Source organism: Puntigrus tetrazona, chromosome 6 (genome assembly GCF_018831695.1).
Source record: "Puntigrus tetrazona isolate hp1 chromosome 6, ASM1883169v1, whole genome shotgun sequence".
Lineage (NCBI taxonomy): Eukaryota > Metazoa > Chordata > Actinopteri > Cypriniformes > Cyprinidae > Puntigrus > Puntigrus tetrazona.
This window is the reverse complement of record NC_056704.1, coordinates 25810220-25823117: the sequence shown is the minus strand read 5'-3', so window position 1 is coordinate 25823117 and position 12898 is coordinate 25810220. Positions and strand designations below refer to the sequence as shown.

At 38.9% G+C, this 12898-nt stretch overlaps 1 protein-coding gene across 1 annotated transcript in view; it reads left to right on the top strand.

Annotated features, from left to right (window-relative positions):
* Positions 1 to 1415, top strand: part of oser1 (oxidative stress responsive serine-rich 1) — a 3139-nt gene extending 1724 nt beyond the window's left edge. Inside the window, exon 4 of the mRNA XM_043242645.1 lies at positions 259 to 1415. Within this exon, the coding sequence (XP_043098580.1) occupies positions 259 to 955 (697 nt within the window). The 3' untranslated portion in view covers positions 956 to 1415. The remainder of the gene's footprint in view (positions 1 to 258) is intronic.
* The last annotated feature ends 11483 nt before the right edge of the window (positions 1416 to 12898 follow it).

The following is a 12898-nucleotide window of genomic DNA, read 5'->3' as shown; positions in this document are numbered from 1 at the left end:
AGATCAACAAATAGTTGCTTAAGTCTAGTAAATGAAATATTGCTAACAATAAAAAACAAGTTTACTTTATTAAAGGAAAACCAATGTGAACCAAGAGCTTAAAAATAAAGTATAAACTATCAAATGACAGAAAGCCACATTTTTTCATCATGCTTTAAATATTTAAAGGCCTTTGTATAAAATATAATTTATAGCATTACAACAATCACACATTGCTATACTTTATGGTAATATTTTTTGCCTTTTTCTTCACTGTAGATGCACCAGAAAGTCATCCAGGGGAGCTGTGAGAAGCCAGCGACGTCGACGATCAAAATCGCCAATTCTTCATCCTCCGAAGTTTACCTACTGCAGCAAAATGTCTCCCCCTCCTGGACACCTCAAACACAAGAACCCGCCAGAGCCCGACGACACCGGCACCGTCAAGAAAGAAGTAGCGTTCTCGGCTCCCTGCTCCACTGTATTCGGCGTCGTCGGCTACGAAACCCGCCTCCCTTCTCCCAAGGGTCAGGAATCTCCCAGAATGCCCTCGGAGGACGACGAGAGCGCCCCCGAAAACAGGCCCGCTTTGGGATGTGGGCCGGGATCTCAGGAGGCGGGCGAAGGTAATGCGGTTGCGCCTGACTTTCAGACTCTGTCCAAGCAGCAGGAGGCCGGTCGGTGCCCGTGTGGTCAGCGGGAATGCAAGTGTCCCGGCTGGCAGGGGGTCGAGGTTTACTCGTTCACCGGCCTTCGAGACGTGATCTCCGAATGCGAGCGGAAGCTCCCCGGCCCACAGGACGGTTCTCCCAGCAGCAGAACTTCCGCTGGGACGTCCAACTCCCCTCGCTCTTGTTCCGAACAGGCCCGCGCCTACGTGGATGACATCACGATAGAGGACCTTTCTGGATACATGGAATATTATCTTTACATCCCCAAGAAGATGTCACACATGGCTGAGATGATGTACACCTGAAAATGACCTTTAATTAAGCCGATTGAAAAATTGCGAAAGGATGTTGGGTACATTTTTAAGAAACAAAAAAACTGATTTATTTAAAATAAAGAAATAAATAAATAAAAAGCAGTAATGAAGATGTTATCTAAAAGCAATTCTACTTTGTGGTATTGAGGATTTATGATCTTTGTTCTTTCTCCAGAACGTCCAGGCAACGTGTGATGACTAAGAATCATGGGAGCATGACTCATTCTGTGATTTTACTACTGTTTTCTTTGTTTCTGTTTGGTTTCGTGATAACTGTTATGTTTGGTTTACATTTTTAAAGTTGCCAAAGGTCTATCCCAGAGACTGCAGGTTTGGTTTCAGTGATATATGCAATCTTACACAATGCCAAGTAATAATTCTGTTCGCCGTTGACAAGGATGTGATGTCATCTTATTTCTCAATAAAATGGCTTTTTGGGGATTGTTCATGACGTTTTGGTGTCTTGCTGCTCCTTTAGTGACTAAATCACCAGGATGTTTTATTTTATTGGGAATTAATAAAATTAAATGGAAAAAAATGTTTAAGAAATTAGTCGTTCAAGTAATATCGTGCATTATAACAATGCAAAGCTAGTTACCACGCTTCTTCATCACGCAAGTAACATTTTTATTTTACCTGCCTATATAAAAAGCTGTGTTACGTAAGGTAGGAGCTTCCTCTTTTAAACAATGCATGTGTTCTGAATCGCCAATAAACTGGAATGAAACGTGACCTGTTAGTCCAGTGATGTAACTAGCACTGCATTAAAAAAACCCACCTTTTTATTCCTTTCTTTTCTAGCAACATCAATGCACTTCCCCTTGTTTGTCTACCTCTTTATGATGAATCGCTTTGGATAAAAAGCGCCTGCTAAATGACTAAATGAATAAACTATTTTCCGGCGTCGTTTTCATCGTGTTTTTTTGTAATGGCAACTAGAGGGAGGCATCGCACCATTTATTCATTCCATTTCCCACGATGAAGGCCTGCTCGAAGTACTAGGTAAGCAAAACCTTTCTTGTATTATCTTTTAGTAATGGAAGAAGCCATACAGAGATTTCTGATAGCAACATCATTCGAATAGCCTGTTCATCAGTGTTTTCATATTGTGGCGCTGTGACAGATCTCATTTAACCGCATGAAGAAGTATCTGTGCGGCCCAAAAATAATACGAACCACAACATCCCTGAAACAAATTTTGTTGAAGTCTTGATCCTTGTGGTTGTAACTGTGGCTTTCGCCTGAACCTGGGTCTCAAAGAAAAAAAAAAATCTTGCTCTCTGGGTTTATACTGGCTTCATTTGAAATTATGTAATAAATGTAGAATTTTCTCATTTTAGTACATTAAATTTAATATCTCGGTTGTTGTACTGATGCGGTTTGGCCTAGATCTGGGCCCTAAAGGAACAGTGAATGGTGTGCTGTCAGATTAACAGTTGATAAAAAAAACAAAACATAATAATTCATAAGTAATCCACACCGCTCCAGTCCATCAGTTAACATCCTGTGTTTGTAAGAAACATCAAGGCATTTTAATGTTAAACCTTTACTTTTTGCTAAAACTCCATAATCCACAATAACAGTACTGATTCTGACCAGCAGTTGACTTTATGGGGACAGCATAAAGAGTGGTGTGAATTATTTGCGGATTATTGTTTTTATCAGCTGTTAGGACTCTTATTCCGACGGCACCCATTCACTGCAGCAGCTCCGTTGGTGAGTGCATTTCTCCAAATCGGTTCTAATAAAGAAACAAACTCATCCACATCTTGGATGCCCCGAGGGCGAATACATTTTTAGCGAACCTCCATTTTTGGGCGAGCTTTAGGTTCGGGTGTAATTGCGTGGACCTTACGTAATTTAAGAATCAACTCTTCAAATCCCCATCACAAACTAAAGATCGTCTCCTCTCAGATATAAGAATCTTAAATATCAATGTAAACAGATGTTCCCTTGACTTAAAAAAGATTTCCATGCATGCTTTCTTTAGCTCGGCGCACACGGGCTGGTCAGGTGACTTTGTTCTCATTCAGAGAGACGCCCTAAAGCTCATTCCAGTGAAGCATACCTTGCGTTTCCAACCACGTCACAGAGACTCCATATTATCTCTGTAAATAACCCACGTGTTAAATGTCATGTCATCTCTCACTTATCCGTAACATTTGCTTTGTATTTCAACATAAGTCTAAATCAACTTCGACAGTCCACCCAGTTTTTTTTTTTTATGGTTTACTGATTTTATGTCTCTCTGCTCCTCCGAGAACGACTTGTAAGGTTGTATGGATTTTTACAAAAGGGGAACTGCATCAAAGCATACCAAGAAAAGCTATGGAAACACACAAAAGAGTCTGTTGGATGTTGCCAGTCAACAAAAGCTGGCCAGCTAACCAGTTTGCCTAATAATCAAGCCTTTTGTCAACCAGATTGAAAAAACACAGGGAATTCTGCTGGGAGAACACGCAGGCCGAACATGTGCGCTGGCTTTTATTGTGGCGTCGCTTGTTTTGCGACTTTGATGTTTCTCTTAAAAAAAAGGAAGAGAAATAAAAAATAGCCACTTATGAAACATCGGCGTTTAGAGCTTTAAATGAACGTGAATAGCAGCACAAATGATTTAAGGAGAATTTAATTAGAAATGTTGGCATTTTGAGACAATTTTAGGTTTATCTCTGATGTTCACTTTATTTACTGCAAATTATTATCATTATGATTATTATTTTTAGAATATTTACTCAATCTCTTTTCAAGAAAAAACTCATAGCTTTAAAAAAAAAAACTCTATCGATTTTTTATCAAGATCTCAGTTGACTTAAGATATTAAAACAATGTTTAATGTATTGTTCCACCTTTACCCAGCGTTAATATTTTTGTGGTTTGTTTGTGGACATTATACATATCTCTAAATATTTCAGATAATGAACGTTTGACCCTGTGCAGCCTAACATTTTTCTTCAAATGAAACTATAAATTGAAACTTTAAGGAAGCAAACTTTTTTTTTTTTAAATCAAAAAAAGTTTGCATATGTGTTTTTATGTTTTGTGTCGTATTTGTGGCTCATCCAGTATGATACAGCGAGAATAAAGAGTTGAAATTTTATTAATAATAAATTTATTTTAATAGCAATACAGTAGATCCTTAAAAGTTGAAGAAGGGTGAATATATTTCACTCGATGTCTATCAGTAATGTGTCTTGGTGAGATAAATACTTGATAAATACAAAAATTTTACAGCCAAAAAAAACATTGTAGCACATTTTTACAAACACGCTAAAAATCCTTTCGCTTGCTGAAAATGATAAGCTATCAGTGAGATGACAGAAGGCATGAAGTAGATTGCGTGCGACAGGTTTTTCAGCAAACGTTGATCACGTTGATCCTTTGGAGGCCCTGGAAATGTGCGTATCGGATATGATACAGTATGCTTTATAAGTTCTGCCGTCAGTCAGCGGTTGTTGTTCAGACTTGTCTCCTCACCTGCACTCCCCCTCACCCCGTTCCCGTCCCTCCTGGCTTTGCTCTCTTTGTACGCTGGAATGTTTGTACTTGAATCCTGGCGGCATTCAATCACGGACTCAGGAGAGGAACGCCATTGTTCTGCGCTGGTGGGGTTGCTTCCCCCTCGGGAGACTTTTTTCCCTCTTTTTTTTTCGTGTAATATAAGATGTTATTTTTTTGGAAGGTGGCTGCGCGGATCGCTTGATGACGAGAGTTTAGCCGAAGCCGTTTTAATGAGGCATGAAATGAGCGCGCTTCCCTATATGGCGACGCAATGGAAATATTCAATCGAAAGGCTGGGGGGGAAAACGTCTGGGTGGGAAAAATTATGCAGCAGAATTAGACGCTTTGGGTTAAGGGTTTAAAAAGATAATCGGTAGTAACCGTCGTGCTTTTCACAGCAACTAATAATAAAAAGAGACATTTTACAATGTTTTGATGGACTTTTTGACCCAAGCTGCTTTTTCCCATGGTTTAGGACGGACGCTCATATGGAAGTGTTTAGGGCGGCACAGCTATAGCGGGATCCTGTCGCCACTCAACCCACAGCCACCCTCGTAGGGGCACGATCCTAGCAACTGGGGGTCAGAGGTCAGCAGAGTTGAGTGAGACTGGAAAGATCCAGATCTGAACCTTTGTAGCACGCTCTGATCAGTCTGGATGTGTTTTTGAAGGGTTCAGTCGCTCATTTGTCTTCTTTTTGTTTGTAATTTGGGGAAATGCTCAGGTCCAGGATTTTTTTGGGTTTTTTTGGTGAGGTAATTTACATGACATATATAATTCTGTTTGTATTATTCATATAAAATACGTAACAATTCATATTGATTTCACATTTAGTTTTTCTACTTCAAAAAAAAAAAATAAAGGCTAAATATTTTGTTTATTTATTTACGTATTTTTCTAATTGCACTGTAAATAATTTGTTAATAAACCTTTTTTTGCTTTCTGAGCAAATATACTTTTTATTTTAAAATGTCCTCTTAATTCAGCGTGTTAATTGCTCTTTCTTCGCAATTAATTGCAAAAATTAGCTAGGATTTTTTATATTTAAAAATCGCTTCTACACTAGTTTATAATTATCTCACAATACTGAAGAAAAAAATGGTTATTCCAACATCACAACATTTATTTTCTGTGACTGTTTTATCACTAATAAAAAAATTATTTACATTTATATTAACATCTTAAAAATAATTCCCAGATTAATTTACTAGATTAACAATGCACAAAAAACAACCATAAAATCCTGTTTATTCAGCATAAAAATACAAATACAAATCTAGCTAAAAATGAGAGTAAAAATCTGATATAAATGTCTTTTTAATATATAAGTTTTATTTAAAAATCTGAAATATTATAATTATTTTTATATAATTTTTATATAATTATTTTTATATAATTATAAGTGTATTTTTTCTCTCTCTCTCTCTCTGAATGCCTCCTCCACAAGAAAAGTGTTAAACAATAAATTATATTTTAGAGACCTAAAATATAGAAGAATATATAGAGGTTCAAAACTTTTGTCTTAAAATACAGAAACTGTCGCTGGCACAAATTTTAATCTAAAGTGACTTAAAAAAGAGAAATGCTTTAACATGCAAGAAGTGGGAGGTTAAAACTGTCATATTATGTAACTTCCCGAGTCTAATATTTACCCAGTATTCTCAAAAACAAACATAACTCCATGTCTCCGTTTTAAATAGCTTTCAATTTATGCATGTGGCATCGTTAATAACATTTCAAATAAATATGTATAACTGCTTAATCATTTCTATATTAATTGGGTGTATAATGCTTCGTAAACGTACGAGATGAAAGCGCCTTTTGACTTTGATCTCCGATCTAATGCATATTAAAAAGGTGAATCAACATATGCAATCGTAATTAACAGCAATTCAGTTGCAAATGAAAGTGCAGGCGTTCATCTAGCTCATGATCAAAGCTCTGATTACTTTCTAAACTAGCATCTAACGAGCTGTGTAACGAGAGAGCCAGCGTGTAAAGTCAACGCAGTCCCTGAGTTCGGTGAGACTTTCCATTCAGTGATGCTTAGCAGAAGATTGATTGCGTCAAGCACTTAATCGTGATCAGCTGGCTCATTTTTCTCATTCTTTATCTGTTCAAGTTCTGTCTGCAACCAAAACATATAGGCCTAATTGCCGCGGCGCTAAAGTTTTAGTATCTCAGCGCCTTTTTCATCAAGTAAATAGCCGCTTGCTCTTATTGTATACGTTTCTTTCAGTTGTTCTATTAACCTCTGATTGATCAATTATAGCTCGTGTTTCATGCTCACTAATTGCTCATCAGGAACAAGAATGAATGTCTTAGTTGCATACAAAGCAGTTTCTGAACGCATCAATCCACTTTTGAACACGGTTTCAGACGAGACCGCGCTGTACAAATTAAAAGTCCTCTCTTACAACAGTGGATGCCAGCAGGCATTCAAAAACACACTTTAAAAAACAGAATGAAGCTTTATTTGATATGAGCAGAAAACCACAAAAGCAGCGTTATAATTGTGTGTGAATTTTGTGGGGTTTTTCACTTTTCTCAAGCATGTTATGCAAAACAAAATGCTAGTTTTTTTGTGGGGAGGGTTTTCAGTTTTTATTCGCATTAATGTAAGTTAAAGTCGTTTTTTACATTCCTGCGACGCCTGCACGATGTTAGTCAGGGTCAGCGGTTTAAGTAAATGCGACGTTAGCTTAATGAAACGCCGCTGACGAAAGCAAAATGGAAATGAAAAGCACCTAACACTAGCAACAGAGCGGTATTTATAGAGCACCAGAAACTCTGTTTCCTTTTCAGTAAAACCACAGAGCGCACCTACCGTCTGCTCGCCAGCGAGAAGCAGAAAAGTAACCGACTCGGTTACAAGCTGTGACCTTTTGCCAAAACGAACCCAGATTCATTTTAATAATGGCGAGCGCACAGAGAATTATATTGTGTCCTCATTAGAGTCATGTGGCTTGTAAAAGAGAGACGCTCATTGTACAGTGAAATGTCACACCTGGCCGAGAGCATGAACGCGGCGGGCAGGTGTAACAGCAGAGAGACGTGTTAAGTGTCTATATTGTCTCCTGGGCATATAAACGCTCTGAAACGGAAAAATGATCCATGTCAGAGCTTTGGTCTAACAAAAGCAGTTGCGGATAATTCTCCGGTGAAACGTGGAGTAGTATGACAAAAAAAAAAACTCTATTCATCCGAACTCCACACCCTGAAACACATACATGCGCACATATATTTCACGAGTCGTTTATTGTTTTTGGAGCTTCGGTCATTGCAGAGCTAGGCTCTATAATGAATAAAAAAGCTGTGTGTGTGTGTGTGTGTGGTTGTCTGGGCAGTTGTTAGGGTCGTGTTCTTTCATGCCCATGCAAACTTTTGGTTTCTTCCTCTTTCGATGTAAATCAACGGGTTTTAGGATCCTGTTTTAGCAACTCTCATAACTTCGGCGGCACAATTTGATCAACAGCGGTGGTCAAAGTGAATAAAAGGCTAGTAAAATCATTCAAATCGAGAACAGTTCATTTAAGCTTAAGCTTAACTTCTATTTTGTTTGTGGCATGTATTAGGCCAAAATGATTGAAATAGAAATATTGATGATCAGATCAGGTCTCTGTGTGGAGCACTGGCCGCCGTCAGACAAAAATCCCAGAAAATTAGTACAATTCACGGCAAAATTAATGTTTGTAAATGTAAACTGATATTTCCTACTGACACATTACAGCAAAAGAGAGAAATATCAGATTTTTTAGCTGCTGAAAATATTTCTATTTTAATCATTTTGGCCTAATACATGCCACAAACAAAATACAAGTGAAGCTTTTTATTTTATTATGCTTTTGGAAGATATCTCTTCTGCTTAACAAGACTGCATTTATTTAATCAAAAATACAGGAAAAGCATAAATATTATGAAATATTATTACAATTTAAATGAACCGTTCTCAATTTGAAAATATCTGAAAATATCATTTATTACCGTGATGCAACGCTGAATTCTCAGCATCATTACTCCAGTGTCACGTGATCCTCCATAAATCTTTCTAATACGCTGATTTGTTGTTTTACTGCATCATAAATTCTTCGATGAATAAAACGTTCTGAAGAAAAGCATTTATTTCATAGAAATTTTTTATAACATTACAAATGTATTTGTTTTCATGTTTGATCGAATAAATGCATCTCAGCTATTAGATATTATAATTATTAAATATTAAAAAAGTTACTTACAACAGTTAAACGGTATTATACAAGTTTCACTTTTAGGTTTAGTGGTTTTGAAAAGTGCACGCACCCCTAATAAGTTTTTAGATCTTTTATTGTAAAAATGTGTATGGCTCACGATACTCAGTAACAACAATTTGTTAAAATAAGAAATCACTTTAAAAGATACAATGAGTAATAATCAACTGTGTAGTAAACTCCTGAAGGAGTTACACCACAAGATGCAGAACGCCAAGGTCAAATATCATCAATGAAATATTGTGACTCATCATATTTGGTTAAATATTGTCTCATCATGCAGTTCACTGTGGCTGACCGCTGCAGCACATGTGACGTTTTTAACAGGAAATTCCAGCCATTCCACACAATTCCCCTATTGCGGCTTTACTCGGTTACCACATGGTGTTTCTTGTATCCTTTTCCATACTCCAACACAAACACACACACACACACATCTCCCACTGTTTAACGCCCTATGGGCTTCCTCTAAATTCCACTTTCTTGCATATGCACAGGAAGCGGTGACGTCTTCCTGGCTTGGAGCGTATGCTGGGAAAGAGAACTAGCATGTACTCTTCTATATATGGTTTGGCGGTGAGGTAGGCGGTTGTGGGTGGAGAGGGGGAAGCGTAGCTCGTGCCCTGTTTTAATGGCTCCCAGTCAATAAAGTGACCTTCTACAGCCTTTATCTCTTTGTCCGTAAGGTGAAAGAGTGAGATACGAAAAGCGAAAGTGGTAAAAAAAAAAAATACAACATGAAAATGAATTTGAGATAGAGAAAATACACATGCAGCGAGGGAGCTTGTTAGATTAGAAAGAGCAGGAAGATCCAGTCCAAAGTTCAAATGGAAAATGGGTGGGGCTTCTGCGATATCGTAGTAAAAGAAGTGGGCGTGTCTGTTTGTGTGAATTTCCAAAGAAGAGAAATTTAGTGGAAACGGAACGCAAAATGCTTTGTCATATTCGCGAAAAAAAAATTTTTACGCAGAACAGGAAAAGGGTTACATATTTTTGACGGTATTTAGACTATATTACAATATTTTGTCCAAAAAAATAAATAAAAAATAAAATAGAATATATACAAATTTGTATATAATTTGTCATATTGAGATACTATTTTATAAACATATTTGTGCTATAAACATTACAATATTACAACCATATTACAAGGATTATGTGACACCAAACACTGGATTTATGATGCTGAAAATATGCTTATATGTTTGATATATTATGACAATATTTCAGTAGATTTTATTAAATAAATATAGCTTTGGTGATCATTAGAGACTTGGCTTAATTATATGTCACATATATATATATATATATATATATATATATATATATATATATATATATATATATATATATATATATATATATATATATAAATACAAAAAAAATGAATTAGTAGCACTGCATGAGAAAGGCCTTGTGGCGTGAGATCCTGAGATCAGTGTTGGCAGCCATGGTTTTCACAGAATTTACCTCTAGATGCTTTTAACATGGTTTTGTTTGGTACATTAAATACTTAATTTAGTTTTTTTTTTTTTTTTGAATACCAAAAAAAGGATTTCACTTCCAAAGGATTTAGATTAAGTTACTAAATTTGAGTATCCTAACCAAATGAATAATGATGAAAGAATGTCTTTTATATCTGTTCATCACAGATAACAACTCACATCTTGAGCAATTAATATGTTAATGATGTTAATGATGTTAATGACAGAAGATGTGGGCTGCACCTCTTTTAAACTGATGAAGGAAGATAAAGACAAACAAACAAAAAGTCATCCCGAACAAAAAAAGCCTCCCCTAACAGCGTTAATTTAATTTACGTACTAGACTCAAAGGGATTGCGTAGCTATATCGTTCAACTCTGTGGCGTATGTGTGTTTGTGATGAGCTTATTTACTTCATAATGAGTAGTTTACAAAAGCTACGGCAAGCACAAACATCACCTCACGCCTAACACCCCTCAGGAGAAAGAGATTAGATGGGATTGTGTGCGCTAAACACTTTAAAAATGTCACTGAATACATTATAGTAACTTCCCTCAAAGGCTGTCACACCCGCACACACCTACTCCTGTTGCAAACCAGACATATCGGAAATGTGCCCCAAGTAACTAAAACCTGAAAATGTGGTTTTAAAAAGTGGCCTAAATGTTTTGCTAACACTTTAGTATAGCGAACGATTCTCACCACTTACTAGTTGTTTATTAGCATGACTATTAATAACATATTGACTGTTTATAAGCACTTATAAAGCACATATTCTACATAACCATATTCTACATCCCTAATCCTACCTAATACTTAAACATAAATAACAGCTAGCTGACTAAATATGGTGTTTTTGATTGGAAGTATTGGAGCTATATATATATATATATATATATATATATATATATATATATATATATATATATAATGCTGTTATCCATAAAAATTACATTCTTGTTTATGTAATATACAAAGTCATATGAAAATTTTGAATTTTGATATTTTATTTTAAAAAAGTACAAAATTGTAATTTACATTGGATGATAACAATATAAAATGATGTGAAATATCATTTTATATCACAATACACATACGCACATGTATACTTTGTATATTAGTCGTATATGTATATAATACACACACATACAGCATATATTTGCATGTATATGCATTTATATATTTTATTAAATATATTTAATATATATTCATATATATATTTTTACATATATATATTTTCATACATATTTTTTTAAATATATACACGCATGTTGTCACGGTTGTGTGTAATACGAGAGCACACAACGAGATTCAATGAAAATAAAGGGTTTAATTCCAGAATGGTAAAATAAAAGATATACAGACAGGCAGGCAGGCAGGCAGGCAGGTCGGTCGAACAGGCAGGCAGGATAAACACAGGTAGGGACATTGACGCTCGGACAAACAGAACTCAAAACACAGGACTTAAATACACAGGGTAATTGATGAGACACAGCTGATGACAATAACATAATTAACACAGAGGGAAGGCAGGGCACAGGAGCACATGGCATGAAACGAAAACATAAACACAGAAGTCCAGAGTCGTGACATTACCCCCTCCCGGAAGGTGCGTCCACGCACCTAAAGGGTAACAACGAAAGAAAAACAAACAAAACAAAAAAGACTAGGAGTTGGGGATACCGGGTCTTGGGAGGAGGTTCTGGTGGAGGACGGATCCCCAGGAGTGGGCAGGCAGAAGGCAGAAGGGTCCAAGGAGGTGTAGACGGAGGGAGGAGCCAGGGAGGAGACAGGAGGAGTCCGGAGCAGGAGGAGATCCAGAGCCCAGCTATGGTGGTCCACGGTGGGGCCGACGGAGGGAGGAGCCATGGAGGAGGAGCAGCCATCGACTCCATGGGGCCGACCGACGGTGGCGGAGCAGGTGGAGGAGGAGACCGAGGTGGAGACGGAGAGCCGAAGAGCCAGGGTGACGTCGAGGCGCTGGAGGTCCAAGGCGACGCCGCAGGCTTCGGCGACTGACACGGAGACGGGGGACGGGAAGGACGCGGCGGAGCCAGAGCGACTGAGGACTGAGGTGAAGCCGGAGGGAAGGAGGAGCCTGACAGAGCCGGTGGGATGGAGTGACGAGGCGAAGCCGGAGGAGAGGAATCCCGAGGCGACGGATGGTCGACGACAGACCAAGGCGGAGCCGGAGGACGATGGAGCCTGGTGGAGCTGGTGGACTGACGGACCACGGTGTAGAGGAGGGAGCTAGGAGCCCAGGGGAGCCGGCGGGTCTCACGAGCCGAGGAGGAGTCTGGGTCTCGGAGGCAGGGCGGTGAGGCGAGGATCCTCCAACCTCGATGGCGATGGAGACCGGCAGACCGTGGCGAGCTCCAGATGGTTTGCTGAGGATGAGCGCAGGGGCTGCTGGGATCCATCGGCGTGGTGTGGCATGGGTGGGAGGGTGGGAAAACTTGAGGCGGCACTGGAGGAGAGCGCGCGTGGCGCGGGCACTGGAACAGGACGAGGCGCGCGTGGCGCGGGCACTGGAACGGGACGGAGCGCACGTGGCGCGGGCACTGGAACGGGACGGAAGCGCGCGTGGCGCGGCACTGGAACGGGACGGAGGCGCGCGTGGCGCGGGCACTGGAACGGGACGGAGCGCCGCGTGGCGCGCGGCACTGGAACGGGGACGGAGCGCACGCGTGGCGCGGGCACTGGAA